Below are 24,042 nucleotides of genomic sequence, written 5' to 3' on the forward strand. Positions count from 1 at the left end.
AAATGGAGATTCAATATTGAGAGAGAAACCATAGCCACCATAACTTTTGTTAGATCACAATTGTTTGATTTAATTATTAGGCATGTTGGTAATCTCGTGCCATGCCTATGAATTAATCTTTGTTTAATTTGTCTATATCAGAAGAAATGATATCTATAAAGTTTAGAGTTGTCAGGAGATAAATCCCCAGAGACAAAGGGCTATCGTTGTGTCTGTGCGTTCACAGAAGAGTGTTTCTGGTAACCTATATGAGTTTGACCACTTTCTGTCCGACATTCACAGGAATCTCTATATGACGGATCCTTTCCCATTGGGGAGACTTTGTGCAGTCCACACCATCACTTCTCTTCAGTATTCAGTTTCTGGGAACTCTACCTGATCAGAAGGGAGGAGGAAATGGCCACTAGGAGCAAAGCCGAGTTATTGCAGCTCCGAGAAGAATGCTTCTTCATCCTGTCAGCCTCTCCACGTCTTCTCACAACCGCCTGAGGGTACAGCAACCTGCATCCCATGGCACCACGCAGGTAGACGAGCCAGGAGAACAGTGCGAGGGGAGCAAGCCCAGGGGAACAGTGGACAAGAGCAAATCAGAGCGGAAGCTGGCACGAGGGAGTCAGAGAAGAGAGGCAGGAAGAACAGTCATAACACAAGTTGAACAGGAGAGACCCGGGAGAAAAGATGAAGAGAACTACACAAGAAGCACATCTCTGAGAGATACCCGGCCAAGCATCTATTTATCTAATTTAAAAAGTAAAGCCATAAACCAAGCAGATGATGTGGTTTCCTCTCTGCTCAGATGACTCCGGAACAGCTTCATCCTTCTTCTCTGCCTAGTGCCCAGTTCAGGCTTGTTCACCCGGCAGTGGATTGCAAGCTAAGGAACAAGCTTTTGTTTGGGTTTTGAGGTAGGGTCTCTTCTGGGAGGTGGTGGTGCACGCCTTTAATCCCAGCACTTGGGAGACAGAGGCAGGTGGATCTCTGTGAGTTTGAGGCCCGGCTGTGAGCCTTGAGGACAGTCAAGGCTGTTACACAGAGAAACCCTGTCTCAGTGAGGGGCAGGCGAGATCTCACCTATGCTACTTCATGGATGCTGAGATTACAGTCATTTTCAACTACTCCAAGTTTACCAAATACAGGGCCTCATAGATGCTAGGCAAGCATAATTCACAATCTGAATTATATCGCCAGCCCCTCTTAGAACCAGATTTTCCCAGGAGATTGGAAGACAAAGTGTTAAGGTAAGGTGAATTTGCATTTTGTTGTTCAAACGTACTAGGTACTGAGACAGTCTGGGAAACTGGCACACTTTCTTTTGGGTTGACAGTCCCTGAAATATGGACAAACCTGCTTGGCATACCTTTTGAGTGCTCCTTAAATTAGCCATCCCATATAACATCAACACTCCTGCTGCCTTCTCTGCTTTATTTCACTCCGTTGTATATATTGCCATCTCTTCTATCGGCTTTTTAAAATCTGACTGACTGTTTCACCTGTTCCTACAGATCAGAATATAAGCACCATGAACTCAATCCCCTTTTGTTTACCACTGCATCCACAGTGCCCAGAGCATTGCCTGGCACACAGAAAACACTTCTTTCATTTGTGGGGTGTTCATTCGTACCACAGGAGCAGAGTCAGGACACTCAGAGGGGAGCATCAGCCTTTTCAGTCAAAGCCATCGTGCCTACCCACAGTAGACCAGAGACCAGACGTGAGGTTCTCAGAGACAGAATGGGCAAGTAGGCCTTGAGTATAGTTGGTGGTATCTTTTCTTTATTTTTTTTAAAAACATTTTATTTATTTATTATGTATACAATATTCTGTCTGTGTGTATGTTTGCAGGCCAGAAGAGGGCACCAGACCCCATTACGGATGGTTGTGAGCCACCATGTGGTTGCTGGGAATCGAACTCAGAACCTTTGGAAGAGCAGGCAATGCTCTTAACCACTGAGCCATCTCTCCAGCCCCTATCTTTTCTTTATTAATATTGTTGTTATTTAAGTTTTTTTTTTTATTACACATACAGTGTTCTGTCTGTATGTTTGCCTACATTACCAGAAGAGGGCACCAGAGCTCATTACATACATGGTGGTTGTAAGCCATCATGTGGGTACTGGGAATTGAACTCCGGTCCTCTGGAAGAACAGCCAGGGCTCTTAACCTCTGAGCCATCCCTCCAGCCCTAGTGGTATCATGTCTTAGAGTGCCACTCCTAAGACCTCTTCTTTTACTGACTACTTCCTAATTCGGTCTTAATTTTCCTCTCTCTTGGAAGGGCTCCAACACTTCTGCTATGGGACAATGGCCTGTATTCTGTCAACTGTATTTTAACAGAATGCTGATTGGCCAGTAGCCATGCAGGAAGTATAGGCGGGACAACCAGACAGGAAGTAGAGGCGGGTCAATGAGAACAGGAGAATTCTGAGAAGAGGAAAGCCCATTCCTCTGCAGTCCTGGCCCAGCCACAGAAGAAACAAGATATGACTGCCTCGCTGAATGAGGTATCGAGCCATGTGGCTAACATAGGAGTTAATAAGAAGCCTGAGATACTGGGCCAATCAGTTTATAACTAATGTAGACTTCTGTGTGATTTCTTTGGGATTTAACAATTGCGGGAACTAGCAGGACAGAAAACACAGTTCCCTCCTGGACAAAGACTCCAGTACCTCCACCAGCCTCTGATTCTTTCCATCACCTCAACTCACCATGCCACTCATTTCCTGCATCCAGGAACCAGGACCATTCTTTAAAGATTTCATTTTGCTGTGCTGGGTTTTGAACTCTGGGCCTTGTGTGTACTAGGCAAGCAATTCTACCACTGACCCACAGCCATAGCCCAAACATTTAAGCTTTGAGTGCCACCTTAATTTCTTTCATCCCGGTCACTAACTCGAAAACTTATTTCAATTTTATATTTATGTTCTCTCTCTCTTTCTCTCTCTCTCTCTCTCTCAGTTGCTATGATAAACACTGATTTACTTAGCTATAGGTTACAGTCTATCACTGAGTGCAGCCAAGGCAGGAGCTGAAGCAGAGACCATGCATGAGCAGTCTTTATTAGCTTGTTCAACTACCTTTCTTAAACAGCTCAGGTTCTCTGCCTAGGGGGTGCACTCCCCACAGTAGACTGGGACTTCCTACATGAATTATCGATTCAAAAACTACTCCACAAAGGCCAGTTTGATGTAAGTGATATCCCAACTGAGTTCCCTCTTCCCAAGTGACTCTGGGTTGTGTCTATAGCTGACGCTAACTGTGACCCCATGTATATGTTTTCTTATTTTAGGTACAGCCTTCTGGGGTTTTATTGAAAATTATCTGATTAAAACTTGTTCTTAAAAATTTTATTTTTAAAATAACAATAATTGGCTAAGTATCAAAAACTAAGTTAGAAAAGGAGATACAATGGTTATAGATCAGATATATGTTTGATTTAAAAAAGTTAAAGAAAAAAATGCTTTAGTTGAGAAAGGAATTTGTATGGTAAACAAAGGTTGTTCCAAAGTGGAAATGTGTGATAATAATTTTAAAAGATTGGATTATATTGTAGAAAGATTGCGAAAATAAAACTTAAAGTTGATCTAGCTGAACGGAACAAGCCCCCCCACACACACACCACGCTCCTTACTACAGAATGGCACCCAACATGGGTGTGTTACAAAGAAAGAAAAGAAGGAAGGAAAGAGGGAGGAAGGGAGGGAAACGAAGGCAAAGTCAGGTGGGTAAGGAAGGAGAATGAATATGACCCAAACATGTACAAATCTTATCTATGAGATTCCCATGTTGCCATGTCAACTGGTGCCATTGTTAAGGTCTTGTCTAGACAGCCATTTTGTTAAGACAAAGTACTTATTTTATAAAAAAGAATGTTTTTCCAAAATGAGTAAACCTTAAGAGAAAGTCAAAGCTTTAGTTAATTTTGACATTTTATTGGTGCTATTTTTCAATCCAATGGGCCAAATTTTATAAATAAAATTAATATTAAAATATTTGTCCATTAAAATGACTTCCATGATCATATGTAGTTAGTAGGAATATCCCAAATTACTATTCAGGCAATGGATATCTAAAAAGCAAAGGCTTTGTCCAGTAGGAAAACATAGAATATAAAAGTAAATTTTTTTCTCATTTAATAAAAGAATAAAAACACAGTCCTTGCTTTTTGAAGCCATTTTTATGATTCTTAAATCCTTTCATAATTAGGTGTTTTCAAAATAGTTTGATATTTAGTATTTCACTTGGTATATTCTTTAGCAATAAAATAGTGTTACTTTTGGTTTTTAATGAACTTACAAAGTCATTAATCTTGTGTGCTTATTTGCTTTTTAGCTATGATTGTTTGCTTACCCAGAACCCCTGCCATACAGAAAACTAGTTTTTATGTTTAGAAGATTCAAGTGTGGGGCTGGAGAGCTGGCTCAGTGCTTAAGGGCACTTGTTCCTCACAGGACTTCCTACAGCCAGAAGAAATAAACTTGTGATTTAAAAAATTAACTAGGTCCAACCAATTAAACATTATAAAAGACCCTACAATACACTCAGATGTTGAACAGAGTAACTTTACCTCCATTTACTCTAGCTAGAGGCCAGGCGGTGGTGGCGCACGCCTTTAATCCCAGCACTCGGGAGGCAGAGGCAGGCGGATCTCTGTGAGTTCGAGACCAACCTGGTCTACAGAGCTAGTTCCAGGACAGGCTCCAAAGCCACAGAGAAACCCTGTCTCGAAAAAACCAAAAAACCAAAAAAAAAAAAAAAAAACCAAAAAAAAACAACAACAACAACAAAAAAAAACTCTAGCTAGAGATACCTGATTTGGTGAATTCTTTTCATTAATTTATACAAAAAACAACAACCTCTAATAACTACAACATCCATGATGTTGAGTGCTGAAGTTTCTTCATTAAATGGGTATTTAAGGTGTTCTACAGTACAATAAACTGGGTTTTTAATTAAATGATATTTATATTTTGCTAACAAAAAGGAGATAGACAAAACTATAGTGACTCCTTATAGAGTCCCATTTCCAATTCTGCCATTAAAATAGAGATTTAGCTATGCCTATAACGACTGTAACATTCTGACTTTTGGGTGATGGGGGTAGTGCTTGGAATTGAACCCAGGACCCTCATGCATTCTAGGCAAGCATTTTATTCTTATGCTACATCCTCCAATTAAATTTTAATTTCTAACAGTCTAATCTCTTGCTTCTATCATTGTTTAGTAAATCGTGCATGAAACAATCTTGTTAAAAGAAAGTTAAAAGGAATGCTATATTAGTATCTAATTTCTTTTACAGTGTTGCTTTCTATTTAGTCTCCTCTACTAAATCTAGCTTAATGCCAATATAATAAAACAGATCTGGCCAGTAGCCAACAAATAAGAGCTATGGTAACTTGAATATTAAAAATCAATCTTTCCTAGAGTTAGAGTCAGCCACTCCACCCAAGGTTATAGCTATGGAATTAAGATGGCCAGAACAAAAACAATAATACAAAAATCCCATTAGATTTCAAAGATGATAGGTTTGTTTAAATACTATAATTATAAATAAGATAGTTCACAGAGTATAAGTAACTGTAATCACTAGGGCAAATATATAGTCAATCTAGGGCTTTCTGTTTGTTTTTTTAAAAATTATTTTGTTGGGGGCTGGAAACATGGCTCAGAGGTTAAGAACATTGCCTGCTCTTCCAAAGGTCCTGAGTTCAATTCCCAGCAACCACATGGTGGCTTACAACCATCTGTAATGGGGTTTGATGCCCCCATTACACACAGACAGAATATTGTATACGTAATAAATAAATAAATATTTTTAAAAAGCTTTAAAAAGTTATTTTGTTGTTTTAATGCCCATTTCCTTCATGCTATTGGCCCAGACAATGTTCTTCGTTATTTTAACTTTTGATGTGTTACTCTTAATATAAGTCACATATCAAATACAGAGGGCTTTAAAAAATGGTCTGGAATAGAACAGCCAGTAGATTTTCATGATTTGATCCAGAGTTGTTTCCTTAAGGGCTCAAACAGGCTGTTCCCCTCTCCTGAAGATTGCTGTCCTTCCTACTATCCAGCCTCATCTACCTCAGAGGCTAGAACGCATTTCCCAGCAACATGGAACATGAGTAATATTTAGTAAGTGCTATGTGTCCCTGCCCATGTATAATATGTAGCTTGGCTGGCGGGGACAGCAGCTGCACTTTCAAACTGAGCCTTCTCCAAGATTTGTTAGAAGTGAAGTGGAGAAGTTAGACCCTTGCAAACTATTTGGGACCATATTTGGCCCTCTTAGTGTCCATTTATTTAAGAGCTGTCTACTGCTCGCCTCTGTAACTAACCTAACAGCTTCAAGACCGTTAGACAAATCATGTGGACTGTAGAAGCGGAGCGCTAGTTTCCCTTGGGATGTACTGATTTAGCGAACCGCTAGCTTTCACAACTCGAGAGCTAAGGGCGTCATCAGGTAATACCTGAGGGCTGTAACCCATTCTCTGGTGTTTCCACCAAGGTAATAGTAAATAGTTTCCTTCATCAAACCATTACTACATTGGTACATGGAATTTGGGGTAGCCTAATCTGGTCTCCTGGTCATGGTCACTCACGTTTGTCTCCAGAATGAACTCTCTTTGAGATGGGAGTTGTGTTTTGAGTCGTTAGTTTGAATGCCCCAAGCAGTAGTTGCCAGCCTTTTTCATCTTAAGCTAATTTGCTTTCTTAAGTCTTTCATGAGCTTTATATGCTATTCATTCCATATGTACTGAAAATATAGTAGCCCTCAATGAATACATTCAATTTCCTGACACTGACTAGGTAATGGGGCTGTTATAGATCAATGGTAGATTATAGGGTCCCAGGCAAAGTCTAGGTTCAAACTCTCCCTGCCCACCTTGAGAGAGAGAGAGAGAGAGAGAGAGAGAGAGAGAGAGAGAGAGAGAGAGAGAAGAGAGGAGAGAGGAGAGAGGAGAGAGGAGAGGGGAGAGAGGAGAGAGAGAAAGAAGAGAGGAGAGAGGAGAGAGATTGCTAATTTCCTGGGCTTCTTTTCAATCAGGGGCCTGTGACACAATGTATTTAGTATTACTGAGCATTTGGATCTGGACTGTAAACTGGGAGCTCCTGATGCTTAAATCCAGCGAATCCTAACCTAGCACTTGATCTAAGCGAAGATGCAAGGAAAAGTGCTGTTATTAGCCAAACCTGGTTGTGTACTGAAAATGAAAACTGTTAGGAAAGTAAATATGTCTTGTTTGCTTACTGTGACCAGGAAAGATTCCTGACCTAGAGCCTTGCGATTTCACTACCTACCCAGCTCTAAGACATTCCAGGATAGCAACCTGTTTCATGACGTTTTCACGACTAATGGCTTTCAGTAGCTGGAATATATATATATATATATATATATATATATATATATATATATATATATATATATACACACACACACACACACACACACACACTTCTTTTAGGCAGAGGAAGATGCTTTGTGAACAAAGACCACAAGGATGTGAAATGTAAGGCTTTCGGGGAAGGCGGGGATCGTGATGGATTGGGCAGAGATGCGAAGGAGAGTGGTGGGTGGGAAATGAAGCTGAAAGGTACACGTTGGCAGGGCTGTTGATGAGTAGATCAACCGGGACCCTCAAGAGCCAGAAGCTGGGCTAGTTCACCGCGGGTGGAGATGCTACCGCGGTATTTATTATTCCGGCCCCGGGGGCTTGAGCGCAGGAAGAAAGCTATCAGAATAACCCTAGAAGCCCTGGGAGCAGACTCCGTGCGTCGTGAATGCGGACGTGGCGGTTAGGGGGGCCACGGTCAGCGGGCCGCGCCCACACGCCCAAGAGCACAGAACTGGGACTCAGAGTAGCCACGGGCTGGGCGACCCGAACTGGGCGGGAATCCGGTCCACGCAACTCGGCGCGCTCGCGGGGACGTGGCGCTTTCAAGCCAATCACGGCCGAGCTGTTGTGGAACCAATGGCAGCGCGGAAAAGCTACGCATCTTCAGCGGTCTTGCTGGTGATTGGTAGGGAGGCCGCCGACCAGGCGGATGGGGGCGGGGCGATGGACCCCTTCCGGTTGGGCGGTGCTTGTGCGCGGGAGTTGAGTCCCTGGGTGAGCTTCGGCCACCGTATCCTGCGGCGTGGAGCTCCCAGGAAAGGTAAGCCCCGTGGTGCCCGGTGGGTCCTCGTTTGCCCTCATTCTGTCCGCCTTGTTCCCCGTTCGGGGTGGGTTTTCCTCGCTCCGGCCTCAGTGTACTCGAGCGGGCCCGAGACTCCTCTCTGTCCCCTGGCTCGCCATCCCGCAGCTTCTCGGAGAGGGCTGTGGCCCAGCAGACTTTGACTCCCGGGCCGTACGCCCTCCTGGGCACCGTTTTGTGCCTGCCTTCGCGCGTTTTTGTTCTCCGCCCGGGCCCCCTCCACTCACAGTGTTCCTGGGACTGCTCTTGTTTGTTTCCTGAAGGTCGGAGAGAATTAGGGAGATTTATATCAGCTCCCTGCCACCTTTCACAGGCCTGCTGGGAGCTGCCACCCCTCCCCAAGGCCTCATCCCTTGAGTGGGTTGTAAGTGCCAAGAAAGAGAGTTTGCTGTCTTACAGGGTGTAGGAAGGTGGGGAACAGAACGAAGAACACAATGTCATTATTTTAATAACGGCTTGTTAATTGAGAAAGAAACGCTGCACTTTTTTGTGTTTGGCCGAATTTAGTCATTACTAGAAAGCAGTTTTCACACGTTAGTTAGAGAATTAATTACCTTTAAATGTCATGTTTTTTGCTCGCCTTTCCCAAGAGCTAGTTCGGATTTTTTGGCGTGCTGTATTCAGAAGTGACCTTAATTCCTTATAGTTGCTGTAATTAAGAGTGATTTGTATTTTGTAAAGTTTCCTTTTGCATGACTGGGACAATTCAGTGGATTGGTGCTAAAACTTTTAGGTCCAAATTCCTAAGCGTACAAGGCCTCCTGGCACAGGATTTTTTTTTTTTTTGAGAATTGCATTCACTTCCTGTCGTGGACTCTCAAGTCAGCATTAATAAACTGGGACTAATGACCCTCGAGTTTATTTAATTGAGCTTGAAAGTAGAAAAACTTGGATTGACTGATAAATTATTCCGTGCTATGCCTGAAAGCTATTCCCGAGACAAATATGTATTTGACCTCATTCAGTTAGATTGAAGTATCAAGCAGTAGCCAGCTCTGAAGAACAAATGAGGGGTGAGAACTAACCTGTAACTGTTGTGTCAAAGGCAAGTCTGTTTAGGGTTTCAATCTGACAGCGTTTCAAGGGGCTTCAACAGGATATTTTGTAGAATCAAAAGTTGGAGCTGTGAGCTCACAAAAAAGATGGAATTCATCTCGGCATCATGCTCAGTGTGTGTTTGGTGCCATTCATCCAGTGGTATGTTACATATCCGGTTGATGGGGTTTTATACCGTTGCCTCAGTGCGGGAGACTAGTATGTGAGCATTAGCTCCATTTTTTTGTAACACTGGTGTGACGTATTTCTGGGATAGCCAGGAAGAGTCATGGGAGATGCTTGATTAAGATCCTGGATTCTCTCTCAATGAATGTTTGTGGGTTTGTTGTTGGTGTGTGAAAGAAAAGGTCTCACTATGTAGTCCTGGCTGGCCTGGAACTCACTATATGTAAATCAGGCTGGCCTCGAACTTCCCATCTCAACCTCTAGAGTGCTGAGGTTAAAGGAGTACACTACCCCTCCTTGCTTTTCTATGAACTCCTAAATATAAATGCTGTTGTTCTGTAACATATATTAGAGTTAAACATATGAAATAACATGAAGTTTTTTTTAAGGTACATTTATTATGGAACCGGGCGTACACATGCCATGGCATGTTATGTAAGTCAAGGGAGAGAGATGACATGTGGGAGGCCATTCTCCCACCATGCGTTCTGGGGTCCAGCTCAAGTTGTTGGGCTTTACTGGTTCAACCATCTTGCCAGCCCCTGAAATCACATATTCGCCCATACCTGGCATTTGGCCAGATCTAGTAATGGAAATTGGGAGTTGGAAAGCACAGCAAAACCACATTGTTGCTAAATAACAACCATTTAAGCCAATAAAATGTCATATATATATGACTTTACATTAGGAGCTCTAGAGAGGTAATTTCTATTAACTTATGCACAATCTTAGTGGTGGCACATGCCTGGAATCCTAGCATTTGGAAAGCCCATGTGGGAGGATTGCCTCAAGCTAGCGGCTACCTGGCATAGCGAGTTCTGGGCCAGTATGAGAAACAATGAAACCTTCCCCTCCCCCCCCCAAAAGAAAGAAAGAAAAGGTGGAGTTGAGGGGGCTCAGCCACTGCAGGTGTTTGTTCCCAAGCTTGACAACCTGAATTTCATTCCAGTACATACATGGTGCAGGGGCAGAACCAATTTCCCAGACTTGTTCTCTAACCTTAGCTCATATATGACCACATGCATGCACACAAATAAATGTTGAAAAAGCCAAAAAGTAGAACCTCTGAGAAGACTAAAGAAAAACAGTATAGCTTGTGGTCATTATTGTGGAGTGATACAAGCAAGAAGTGCAGACTTCTTTCAGCTTGAGATACAGCCGTAGTGGCTAGCTAGGTCTTTTCATCCAAGAGCTTGTGCGATTGCTTCCCCCCATCTAAGATCTTAAAATTTTTAGGCTTTTGACACTGAAGCAAGATCAGGCTAAAATAACTACCAAATTCTCAAACATTTATGCATGCTAAACATATACAACAGAATCCACTACTAGACACCAAACCTTTTTTTCTGTATATTTTGCTAGAATAACTTGAACCATAAGATATATATTAAAATTTTAGCCCAAAGGAAGTCTCCCCCCCCCACCCCCCGAATTTCTACAACCTTTTTTCATCAAGTAAGTTGTTTTTGTTTTGGGTTTGTTTCTTCTTTTTTTTTTTTTTTAAAGATTTATTTATTATATAGACAACCTTCTGCCTCCATTTATACCCACACACCAGAGGAGGGCGCCAGATCTCTTTACAGATGGTTTGGAGCCACCATGTGGTTGCTGGGGATTGAACTCAGGACCTCTGGAAGAGCAGACAGTGCTCTTAACCACTGAGCCATCTCTCCAGCCCCTTGGGTTTGTTTCTTGAGATTTTATTTTGTTTATGGGTATTTTGCCCACATGGCTGTGCACCATATGTGCGCAGTTTCCAAAGAGACCAGAAGATGGAGTAGGATCACCTGGGAATAGAGTTACAGACAGTTGTTAGCCACCATGTGGTTACTGAGAATCAAACCCCAGTCCTCTGGAGGACACTTAAACACTGAACCATCTGTCCAGCTTCAAAAGTAAGTTGATTGTGTGGCCAGAAAATTTTCATTTGTGCTTGATTGCTTTGGTTGTATGACTAATTAAACCTGGTAATAGTTTCAGTCATTCTCAGAGCTTTAATAGCCAAATTTTGCACGTTTATATACTCAGCCCTCTTGTAATCTTGCACTTGATTAATTGGAATTTATTGGGTAAACTAGTGTAAATTGACTGTCACTAGAAAAGTCAAGATGATTTGTCATTATCATGCCTTTCTGGATATCAAGGGTGATTTGACTTTTATGTGATAATCTATGTTAGTGGTTCTTATATTAAAGTCTGCAAGTAAGGAATACCAGATAGACAACAAGGTCATTTTTATTTCTAGATTTCACACCCCAAGTCTTAATATAGTTGAGAATAATGCTGTCAAGCTGTTGATTCCCCCATGAAATAAAGTAGACCTTTAAGCCCTGGGTCTTCCACTCTGTGATGGAGAAGTTCCTTCTGCTGAATGTCCAAAGTCAGAGAACTGGAATTTTACCGCCACACCCACTCCTCCCACTTGCTAGCATTGAGCAATGGGTCTTTGGTCATCTGGAATAATTGTGGAATCTCTCAGACTTAATGTTTCTGAAAGGCTGAATTTAACATAGACATCTAAGCTGACAGAAAGGATAGGTGAGGTTGGTGCTAAAAAGTTAGAGCTTTCAGGGAAACTTTATTTCTTGAAACAGGGTGCATATATTCATTTATATAAAATATAGCACTTCTAAACATGTCTTGATTTGCACTAACCATATTTTAATGCTTATTAGTCCATGTGGCTTGTGGTTACAATACTAACTAGACCTTTTGTTTTGGTTTGGAAACTGCATCTCAGCTGTAGCCCAGGCTGGCCTGGAATGTATAACTTGCTGTTGTTTTCTCTCTCTCTCTCTGTCTCTCTGGGGGGGGGGGGGGAGGGAAGGTGGGGGTATCGAGCACACATGAGTGCCAGATTCAGCATGCATGTGATTCTGTATGCCTATGGAGGTCAGAGTATAACTTTGTGGAATCAGAGTTCTCCCCTTTTGCCTTTATCACCATTCAGAGATTGAACTCAGGTTGTCAGACAGTGACTTCACCTGCTGAACCGTCTTGCCACGCCATAGTGGCCTCTTCCAGCCTCCCAAATATTGAAATTACAGGCATTAGCCACTACACGTGACCTTTTTTCTCTCTCTAAAGAAAAAAAATGCTCAATTTAATAGAGGAGGGTCAGAATTTGAGATACAAATTTGTAAATCATTTGATAAATGGGGGATGAAATAATACCTTTTATAACCTTTGGATTGCCCTTGTAGATCTTGTGATAAAAGCTCATACAGCTATGTAGCTCATTTATGTGTATCATTTTTTCATATGTTAATATGTACTTAAAGAAAATGGGATGGAGAGATGGCTCAGTGGTTAAGAGCAGTGCCTGCTTTCTAAAGGTCCTGAGTTGAATTCCCAGCAACCACATGGTGTCTTACAACCATCTGTAATGAGATCCGGTGTTTTCTTCTGGCCTGCAGGCATGCATGCAGGCAGAATACTATATGCACAATAAATAAATCTTTTTTTAAAAAAAATAGGGGAATGAGATATTAATTTTTTTTATGTCATTTGATTATAGAGACAAAGATGCTTTAGAAATGAACTCCACAAAAGTATTTTTACATGCCTTGAATAAAACTGTTTTGTTTATTATCATGAATAGATTTAGGTAAATCTAGTACTATCAAATTTTGTAGGGGCATATGTTTTGATTGTGTGTCTTCATGAAAACAAAGAGGCCTTTTATCATAAATTCTAATAGAATTTGGTATGTGTGGACATAGAGAACGTGTGTGTGTGTGTGTCCTCTGTTCTATCTGTTACTTTCCACTGCCTTACTCCTTTTGAGACAGGCTCTTTCCCTGAACCTGGAGCTAGGTTAGCAGCTATTAAGCTTCATTCCCCTGGACTTCTTAAGCTCCAGTCCACAGACTGGCCCAGCGAGCACTCTTACCCACTAAGCCATCTTCCTTTCAGAACAGTTTTTTAAATAGATCTTATTCAAAATACAAATTTCTTTCTATCATCTATTGCAGAGATGGAGACTGGCTAGGGTTGTTGTCTTTGCCAGCTGACTGGTCCTAGTGACTCTTAGGCAGTTTAGTCAGTGATCAGAGAGAAAACCAGATTTCAGGGTGACCGCGGATGTTGAGGAAACAGAAGTGAGCGGAGGTGTGGATAGTGTGGGTGAATTAATGGCTGTCAGGGAAAGTCCCTGGAATTGGAGTTACCCATGCGTGACAGCCACCTTGTGGGTGCTGGGAATCAAATCCTGCTCCTGAAAAGAGCAGCAAGTGCTCTTAACTAATGAGCCGCCTCTCTTCTTTTTTGTTTGTTTGTTTGGTTTTGTCTTTTTGTTTATTTTGTGTTTTGAGACAGGGTCTCACTACGTAGCCCTGGCTGTCCTGGAACTCACCATACAGACCAAGTTGGCCTCCACTCACAGAGATCCTTCTGCTTCTGCTTTTGCCTCTGCCTCCTGAGTGCAGGAATTTAAGAGCATATGTCGCCATGCTTGACTGCTTTTATTTTTAAGGGCTTTTATATAAGCATATCCACTATTAGCTGTGCTAAATATTTTCTTAGTTTTGTAATTTAGAGGGCTCTATAAATCACTTAATAGTTTAAATTCATAAGTTCACTATTTGAGGGTTACGGGAAAATAGACACATTGAAGGATGTAGACTATGTTGGCATATTTAATTTCTTTATTCCTTAACACAGCCCTTTGCTCTGGTTCCCAAAACTTTGAAGCAGAACCAGCTAGAGGTGTTTGTGGGGTGTAGTTGGATTAGCAACCTCTAAGTTAGAAGCTTTGCTGAGAGAATTTTCTGATTAGGTAAATTCTTGCATATACATGTGAGTGCTTACCCTGGTTAGTTTCACAGGTGACATCCCCAGGAAAGGAAAATCATCTATGCCTAGGTTTAAGCTTCAGGTTAGGGCAGCATGCTGTATTTAACTTCAGAAGATGTAGCAGTCCTGACCACTGTAACCTTGTATTCATTTCTTGGGGATGTTATAACAAATTGCAACAAATTAACTGATAGTTTTGTTTTAATTACTAGTTGTCTGTGTGATAAGGGTAGGCACTTGTCAGAGAACGGCCTTGTGTGGAGCCAGTTCTTTCTTCCACCTCTAGGTGGGTTCCAGGATCAGAGTCCAGTCATCAGACTTGAACAGTAAGCCCTGTACCCCTGAGACATCTCACCTGCCCCTGAAGTTGATGTCCTCTAACCCTTTCAGAGACTAAAATTCAAGCGAAGGTCTTGGTTTGGCCATTCTCTCTTTGAAGGCTCTTTCCCTACTCTCCTTCTTACCAGAAGTCAGCAGTCTTTGGTATTCCCTGACTCACATGTGTATACTTCACCCTCTGCCTCTGTCATACCACAACATTCTAATTCTGTGTCCAAATTTCCTTTATTTATAAGGACATCCATCTTTGGACCCACACTAAATGAGTATGACTTCATTTTAACTTGATTAGAACTGCAAGGACTGTATTTCCAAATAAAGACACGTTCAGAGATACCAGAGATGAGGCCGAGTAGGAGAGGAATAAGAAAGTGCTGTAAAATTGCTAAGAACTTATTTTCAGTGATGGAATGGGGCATGGACGTTCAACATTCATTTTCACAATGAAAGATTAATTAAAATATGAAAGTCCAGGAAAACTATTCTCTTTGATTTAATTTTAAGGTTTTGTTCCTTGAGACCTTAGCCTCTCTAGTAATAGAGTAAGTTGATTGTTAAGTCTGTGAAACTGTTTTTTGTTTTGGTTTGGTTTTTATTTTTTTAAGACAGTTTCTCTGTGTAACAGACCTGGCTGCCTGGGTTTAAATGCCTGTGCCACCATGCCTGGCGTGACACAGGCTTTTAATTGATAGCTTCTCTGGAATTTTTCAATAGAGGTCCAGCCTTGTGTTTATTAGATTTGCCTGCGACTATGAACCAAGAGACTGGAGGTGCCATCAGGAATCTGTACTTTGAATAGTACCTGGTGGCCTTTGTGTCTGAGCAAGTCTGGGGGTATGACTGTGCAGATGAATGGATAATGGTGTTGTTATTTGTGAATGGACTCAAGGTTAGCCTGTGTGAGAAACCTATGCTATGGAACAGGGAAGCCTAGTTCAACTTGAGAGATTCTAAGAATTGATTTGGGGGGGGGGGGTACATTAAGTCTTCTAGGTAATTCTATTATTCAACTGTGTTTGAAAACCAGATCACTGATAAAAGTACAAAAAGCAAAGGATTTAGAATCAGGATTTAAGATTTGTTCTTTCAGTTTTACCTCTTGACATCTTGAACAAAAATTTGGTGTCCCTCGAAGAGAAACTATAGTTGTTTGAACTCTAAATTCCTACAATCATAAAGGAAACTGGTGAAAATATCCCACTATAGGGACCGGAAGTCTGATAACCTACTGTACTTATTTAGGGATTAAGTCAAAATATTTAGGTAATATAAAAGACTTAGCTATGTGTACATACCAGATTAGTAATTTAATTGGGACGTGTTTTGATTTCTTATTATCGAGCATACTGCCTTCTGTGTTAACTCTTTTTTCTTCCGTTAAGATAGGTTGTCATGGACCTGCGACAGTTTCTTATGTGCCTGTCCCTGTGCACAGCCTTTGCTTTGAGCAAGCCTACTGAAAAGAAGGACCGTGTACACCATGAGCCTCAGCTCAGCGACAAAGTTCACAACGATGCTCAGAATTTTGACTATGACCATGATGCCTTCTTGGGTGCAGAAGAAGCAAAGAGTTTTGATCAGCTGACACCAGAAGAGAGCAAGGAAAGGCTTGGGTAAGACGTCTGTTCTCAGCCAGGGCAGGGGTCCAGGGGGTGAGAAACACCTTTAAAATCAGCTCATTCTTTTTATTTTCTGGTTCAGTCACTAATAAAGCTGTACTGAGCTCTGTCTTCTGAGTACTAACAGCAGAATCGCTACCACTAAAAAACCTAATAAAATCCCTTTAATACACTTCTCCACTGAATAACAGTATGCACCTCATTCTTCTATAGAGCAAAGTGAAAGCAGCCTGTAGGCCTGGAAAGATGGCTCAGTGGTTAAGAGCATGTACTGTTCTTGTACAGGACCCAGATTCAGTACCTAGCACTCTTATCAAGAGTTATCTATCTGGTACCCTACGAGAGACATACATAGTTCTAATCTACATGGAAGTAGAAAATGACAAGCTCTCCTGAGTAAATTGGGAGCATAGGGACTATGGGAGAGGGGAAGTGGGGAGCAGGGAGTAAGAGGGGAGCAGAGAAAATATGTAGCTCACTAAAAACAATTAGAAAAAGGAATTCTCTGTCTTTAAGTCCAGCTCCAGGGTATCTGACACCTTCGAGAACCTCAGGATACCTGCACTCACACGCACATGGCAGCACACGGGCACATGTACACATAATTCAAAAATAACAAAAAAACTGTCCTGAAGTAACCAGTAGTAATGGACCCAGCCTAAGCTTTATCATCTTGATTCCAGAACCGTACATGGGGTTCTTAGTTCTACTGCTTTTAATTTTAAAAAACTTTCTCTAATTTATTCAATGATGCCCAAACCAGGTAATGTCTAGGTACCTAATAAACTAGAAATTGGATTCCCTGTTTCTGTAAAGTTTATTATTTCTCCAGGTGTCCTTTAATAAAAATCAAAATAACCATGGCCTTTAATAGGGGTGTCCAACCTTTTGACATTGTGATGTGATGTTGTCATCTACAACAAAACCGGGGTTGGAGTTCAGCTCAGTGACAGAGCACTGCCCTGTGTGTTCAGGGTCCTGTACTTGATCCCTAGTACCTCAGAAAACAAACAATAATAAGTAAAGACAAAAATGAATATACCAAATAATGGCCTTACTTTCAGAATTAGAATGGTTTTCGGTGATGGTACTCTAGTCAAGTTTTGTGGCCCTAAGCAGCAGCTTAAAGACTTCAGTAGTGAGGTTGGAGAGGTGGCTTGGTTGTGTAAGAGCACTGACTGTTCTTCCAAAGGACCTGGGCTCAGTTCCCAGCACCCATGCTACAGCTCACAACCATTTGTAATTTGAGTTCTAGGGGGTTCAATGCCTTTCTTCTGCCCCCACCGCACACATGTGATGCAAAGATATATATGCAGGTAATCTTCACTCAGTAGAACGCTAACTGGCTGTTTCTGGAGTTCTAAGCATGTCTTTTTTGGTTCTTCTAAAACTCAGATTTTTATGAAGATGCAGGTCAATTCTGTGAACAAAATTCTCCTGAATGAGTGTCACTGGTACAGCTTTGTGGACTGTTCTCAAGAGATTATGTAGCAAGTTGTGCCACGCTGCATTTTTTTGCCATCATGTGCAATACTCTAATTGTAAGCTATTATTGTAGAGTTTTCTTCGATGAAAACTTAAATAACAATTTATTCCTTGTGTTACCTGCTGACTAAAGTGTACAGTGTTTTATTCTTCAGCAGTGATAGAAGTAATAAAATGGCTTTGCTATATTGAATGAACTATACCTCAACATTTGAAGACGATTCACAAATACATATATCAGAAAGCCAGTTTTCTTTCTAGGTTTCTTCTCTATCTTTGAGAGACCTTGCTTGCTTTTAGTTTTAACCTTATAACTGTGCTAACATTTGGAGCTAAAAAGAGCAGTCCATTGTGGGTGCTCTCAGTCCTTTATGACATACCTATTAATATTGTATATGTCCAACCTACATTTTGGTTTGAACAAGTCTCTGCAGAGTTACTCTTGAATCATGGATGACCCTTAGGTTTGAGTCACTTAGGGTAGGACTGTAGTGGGCCCTCTGACTTTGTGGGTTGGTAGAATCACTTATCTAGCCATTTTCAGTAGAGAAAGTGCTGGGTTTTTCATCAGTGAATATCAAAATTAAGCACATTGGGCAAGCTGTGTATAATTAGAAAAAGTGAAAAATCCATGTTTTTATACAGTGTGTAATTGAACTAAATAGTTTGCTTTCCTCAAACTTTAGAGGTAGTGACAGACGTCCCTCTTGTATGCAGTGATTGCCTTGAAAGCACAGATCTCAGGTGAAGCCAGGCATTGATGGCACACAACAGCACTTGGGGAACCTAAAGGAAAGGGATTGGTGATTCAAGCCCAGCCTGGGCTACATAGTGCAGTTCTCTTCCCCACAGAGAGAAGAATCCCAGATAAACTTTTATTATAGCATTTTAAAACATTAGTTTGGTAGCTAACTGTTAACCAAAATTTGCAAATCATAGTCGTTGTCACCACCACCCACCCTACCCTCGTCATTCTTTAAGAGAGTAATTATTAAGGAGAAAAAACATTTTCTATAGGTTAAAAAATTATTCCTATTTTTGAAATCTTCAATAATATGTAAAAGACCAGAAGAAACATTTTTAGTACAAATTTAGAAGATGATTTTCAGTATCTATCTGTTAAAAATGTTGACAAGTAGAACTTTTTTGTTTGTTTTGGGTTGGATTTGATTGGGTTTTTTTGGCCTTTTGAGATAGGATCTCATTATATGGACCAAGGTGGCCTCCATCTTGGAGTTACTTGTCCACTTTTGCCTACCAGTGTTGAGATTACAGGCATATCTCCTGGGTGCTAGGATTTCTTTTGTTTGTTTTTGTTTTATGAGACAGGGTCTTACTGTATAACCTGTGTCTGGTCTGGAACTCATAGATTCACCTGTGTTTTTTGTTTTTCGGTTTGTTTTTTGTTTTTTGCGACAGGGTTTCTCTGTGTAACAGTCCTAGCTGTCCTGGAACTAGCTCTTGTAGACCATGCTGGTTTCAGACTTACTTAAGGTGTTTATTACTGTGAAGAGACATCATGACTATAGCAACTCTTAGAAAGGAAACATTTAATTGAGGAAACTCATAGTTTCAGAAATTCAGTCCATTATCATCATGGTGGGGAGCATGGCAGTGTGCAGAGATGATGGAGCCAAGAGTACATCTTGCAGGCAGCAGGAAGTCAACTGACTGTCACATTGAGAGAAACTTGAGCAAGAGACCTCAAAGCCCACCTCACAGTGACATGCTTCCTCCAACAAGGTCACACCTGCTTACGGTGCCATTCCCTGTGGGGACCATTTTCTTCCAAACCACCACAACCTATCTTTGCCTCCTGAGTTTAAAGGTGTGTTCCACCATGCTTAGCTTAGTGCTGGAATTTCAGGCATGTGCTGTTATACCCAGCTTTTTTCTATTTTGCTTTATTAGTCTGTGTGTGTGTGGAGGGGGTGACAGGGTTTTGACTATCTCGGACCAGCCCAAAATTCACTATGTAGCTGAGGATTGCCTGAACTTCGGATGCTCCTGCCCCTGCTTCCTCAGTGCTACATAGGTGGTGCCACTGCCCTGGGTTTCTGTGGTGTTGGGGTTGAGCCCAGAGCTCCATGCATACTGGGGGAGCATTGTCCGAATGAGCTACCGTCCCAATCTTTCACTTAACTTTTTTAGATGTTGTGTTATTGTATGTGTGTGAATCTTGTGCCTGCATTTATGTGTGTGCACCACAGGCATGCCTGGGATCTGCAGAGTTTAGAAGAAAGTATCAGCTCTCTGGAATTGGAGTTATAGGTGGCTATGAGCCACCATGTGGTTTTGGAAAACTGAACCTGAAAGAAGAAAAGTGTTCTTAACTACTGAGCCATCTTGCCAGCCCTTATTTTCTCTCAGAGGTTGTTTGTATATACACAAACACCAAGTTATGTGTGACTCATGAAATAAAATATTTACTAACTTTCCAAAAGAAGTTTGTCAACTCCTGGGTTAAGTGGGGGGGGGGGAGGAGATACAGAATAGGATACTGTTAAACCAGCCACCTTTGTAAGAGAAACCTCTTGATACCAGCCAGCCCACTTGGGCATGGTCCCTTATACTATAAATGCAGCTGTAAAGCCTGCGCTCACTCTCTTGCCAGCTCTCACTTCCGACTGCTAGACTCTGTTCCTGTTCCCTGTTCGTGCAGGACTGTGATCTAGAACAGTGATCTGTGAGTCTCCCCTAAATAAATAACCCTGTATCATACGGGGGCAGGGGAGAGACCTCTTGAACAGTCATGTGCCTATTTTATCTGAGCGGTTCTTCAGGGTATTTATAATAGCTTAAAAATACCTTCAGGTATCAGGAGCGGTTTTGATACTGTGCCTTTTTCTTAGTAGTGGCACCATTGGTAGCAATACCATTTGAACATAAATTGGATCCTATTATAGATAATGCAGAAGTTTTCTTAATTGTTGACGTTATTGAAGTTCTCTGAGAACAATTTACCATGCAGGTGGAGGAAAGTGTTTAGGAGGTGCCATCTTGGTGTGTTCCCTTTTCGATCAGTGTTTTAGAGCTGAGGCTAGATTATACATTCTCTGAGGGAAGGTGCTTGTGTCTAGAGTTAAATAATAGAGCTAATGCTGTATCAGTATGAGTCTGTTTATAGTCTTGCTGAGGAACTCTGATTTCTAATCACTTTCTCAGGCTCTAGTCGTGAAACAACCACGAACTAAGGAAGGGCATTTGCTTCCAATGTGCATAGTTTTTTTCATCAAGCAGAGAATGTGCTCATTTCTCACCGTGGCTTTTGGTACGGAGTTCCCATTGTAAACTGGACTGCTTATTGTGTGGCTTTACTGCGTCCTCTAGAAACAGGAGGTTTTGTCATGAGCATTTACTTAGTGGTGCTAGAGATCAGACTCAGCTTCACAAACACCAGACAAGCACTCTACTCCTGAGCCACACGCAAAGCCCATAGACCTGTCTTTAAATCCTTAATTAAGATGACATATCTAGAAGAAAGAATCTTATAAAGGAAATAGAGCCATACTTTACCCTTGTTGTTTGCTTTATAATCTGCCTGCTAATAACCTCTCAGCTTATTAACAGTCTTATAGATAGGAATACATATTCTTTCCATATCCACAGAGTTCTGTTTTTGTGGCTATATGTAAAAATCCAATTCCTGTAATGTATAAGAACTACTGGCATTTTTAAGATTCATGCCTCTTGTATTCATTTGTTTTGTTTTGTTTACAGTTATCTTGCCTTAAAATATATGTGATCTGGGTTGTTGTTGTTGTTTTTTTTTTTAATGGGGTCTCACTCTTAATAAGAAGTCTATGTGTTTTTAACAAAAGAATAGCTTTTTCTAAAAGCAATTAATTTTTTATTTTAAGGTCTGATTTAGAGATCATAAATTCTAAGGAAAACATTGTTAATGCTAGTGATTATTTACCAAGAGGTATGCCTTCTCTTATAAACATAGTAAAGGAAAATATACAAAGATTTACATCATGTTTTATATAAAAGCGAGAACCCGTGTGGACATGGGTCTGCAAATCAGACTCAGACCTAACTGGAAAGATGTCTGGGTTGGCTTTAGGGCCCAGTGCACTGGCCATGGTCTAGTCACTTTTTCCAGATGGCTTGTTACAAGCCAGGAACAGGCCAGTAAAGAGAAAAGTAATCATTTTCTGTTTGACAGTTTTGTCTTGGAAGCTTTTTTTTTCTTCTAATTTTTATTTTTATTTCTGTGTGTTAGCCCTGAGCAACACCTGTGGTCACAACACACTCCTGGCAATGTCCAGAGACTTGTTGCTTTTTAACTTGTTGCTGGATTTCTCTGCATTTTCTACAGAAAGATTGTAAGTAAAATAGATGGCGACAAGGATGGGTTTGTCACTGTGGATGAACTCAAAGGCTGGATTAAGTTTGCACAAAAGCGCTGGATTCACGAGGATGTAGAGCGCCAGTGGAAGGGGCACGACCTCAATGAGGATGGCCTCGTTTCCTGGGAGGAGTATAAAAATGCCACCTACGGCTACGTTTTAGGTAGGTCGCTACTATCTGGGGGAAAATCCTTATGGACCTGGCCCTTGAAACGCAACTGTTTTGTCTTGTAGAATGATTGTAGATAAAATAGACGCGGATAAAGATGGGTTTGTGACGGAGGGGGAGCTGAAATCCTGGATTAAGCACGCCCAGAAGAAATACATATATGACAATGTTGAAAACCAGTGGCAGGAGTTTGATATGAATCAAGACGGCTTAATCTCCTGGGATGAGTACAGAAACGTGACTTATGGCACTTACTTGGGTAAGGGGCGAGATGTCAGGCTGGCCGAGACTGTAGTCTTGAGTCAAAGAAACAAATGGGTCAGACAGGAAAGAGGGTTACTGTGCCTGACTTCAGTAGTTGATTCTGACTTGACTCCCTTTGTTTCATTAATTTAAAATTTGTATATTATATATTTTAACTTTTGATTTTGATCCTCTGAAGTTTGACATTTATGTCTTGAGCACTGCAAATGTATTTTGCCATTTTTTCCTTTCTATCTCTCATATAAAGATAATTTTTAGAGTAGATTTCATGTAAAAGACTGTATCGTTCCAGCAGCGCAAAACAAGAGGCCTTGCCTTGAGCTCTCTCTTAACCATAGTACTATTCAAATTTTGGGCCTGAAATTCAAATCAAATTAGATTCTTTCATGACTGGTGAGAGTAAGTAGAAACCATTAGGAATGAATGGAATAAATTCAAATAAGATAGCCATCAGTGTGTCATGCTTACTGAATTTTAGAAATGAAAATATCCCATTTGTTTTCTCTGGCACATGGGTATATATCAGCCTGCTTTGCAAATGCTTCAAGGCAAGCACTGCTTTGGTTGCTTTGTTGTTGATTTGGTAGCCTTTTTGTTTGTCGGGGCTACTGGTTAATAGTATCTTTAACTTTGATGCTTTTCTGCTTGCCTGCTGCTGAACTCCAGATGGCAGTCTTACTGAGCTGATGAGCAGGGGTACTTTTATTCATTGAGATTTCTGTATTGTGTATAGTTTCACCTTGAGGCATGAAAATATAAACGGTACTTTTTGTACTTTAACCCTGGAATTAGACAAATTAGGGTTACAGAAATCATTTTCCATCGATGACTAACAGGAGTGTGTAAAGGTTTGTTTCCCCACCAGATAGCCAGCTGCCGTGTTAATTACAGGACTATGCATTTCTGGTGAAGAGACTTATTCTCATTCCTAAGACTAAAGTGGCAGTCTCTCAAGGCTTGACACTGAGCCAAGAACCAAACATATCCACCAAATTAAGAACATGTGTATTAAGAACCTAGCACAGATGGAGAAGCATTCCATGCTTCTTGCTCTCTGGCTGAGACCCAGCACCCTTCTGACTTAATCAGAATTAATTATAAATATGGAGCAAAGGATAGACTAGACTATTCGTGATCTCAACAAAATGGTGTGCTAATAAATCTCGGCTCAGGCTCTGGTACACCCTTGCTGGCCAGAATTCTGCTTCAGCTGTGTATAATTATGTGCATAAAAATCTGTTGAGAGCTTTCTTGCCTCAGAGGGCTGATGATTCAATGTAATGGGTATTTCTACTGCCCGAGACTGCACAAGGCAAAGCACTACTAGCTGAAGAAGTAATGTCTTTATAAGGCCCTTTCCCAGGAGGGCTGGGTGACGAGCCCTCGGGGGTAGCAAGCTGGCTTCAGACAAGTGCTGAGGAGTCTTGTGAGAATGTGTTCTTGATTTGATTTGGGTTTGTATAAATCATCTCAGCTTTTAAAGACTTTTCAGTGATCCCACCTTCCTCAAAAGGAACATTTGTACTGTATGCACTGTCTCTCTCATAAGTAAAAATAAATGATAGCAAGAGTGGCCCTGCTTAGAGCAGAACCAGAGGCTTAAGCA

At 41.2% G+C, this 24,042-nt stretch overlaps 1 protein-coding gene across 3 annotated transcripts in view; it reads left to right on the forward strand.

Moving 5' to 3' along the window:
- Positions 1–8,052: 8,052 nt before the first annotated feature.
- The window catches only part of Calu (calumenin), a 28,916-nt gene continuing 12,926 nt past the window's right edge, over positions 8,053–24,042 (forward strand). The window contains exons 1-3 of one of the 3 annotated variants that reach the window (XM_041675647.1): positions 8,053–8,154; positions 15,934–16,160; positions 21,973–22,166. In XM_041675647.1, the coding sequence (XP_041531581.1) occupies positions 15,940–16,160; positions 21,973–22,166 (415 nt within the window). In that variant the 5' untranslated portion in view covers positions 8,053–8,154; positions 15,934–15,939. Of the gene's footprint in view, positions 8,155–15,929; positions 16,161–21,972; positions 22,167–22,237; positions 22,432–24,042 lie in introns of all 3 variants that reach the window. The other 2 variants (XM_041675648.1, XM_041675649.1) reach the window with 2 other exon arrangements.

The sequence above is a fragment of the Microtus oregoni genome, unplaced genomic scaffold (assembly GCF_018167655.1).
Source record: "Microtus oregoni isolate MIOR12 unplaced genomic scaffold, Mior012 000026F_ref0000081, whole genome shotgun sequence".
NCBI lineage: Eukaryota > Metazoa > Chordata > Mammalia > Rodentia > Cricetidae > Microtus > Microtus oregoni.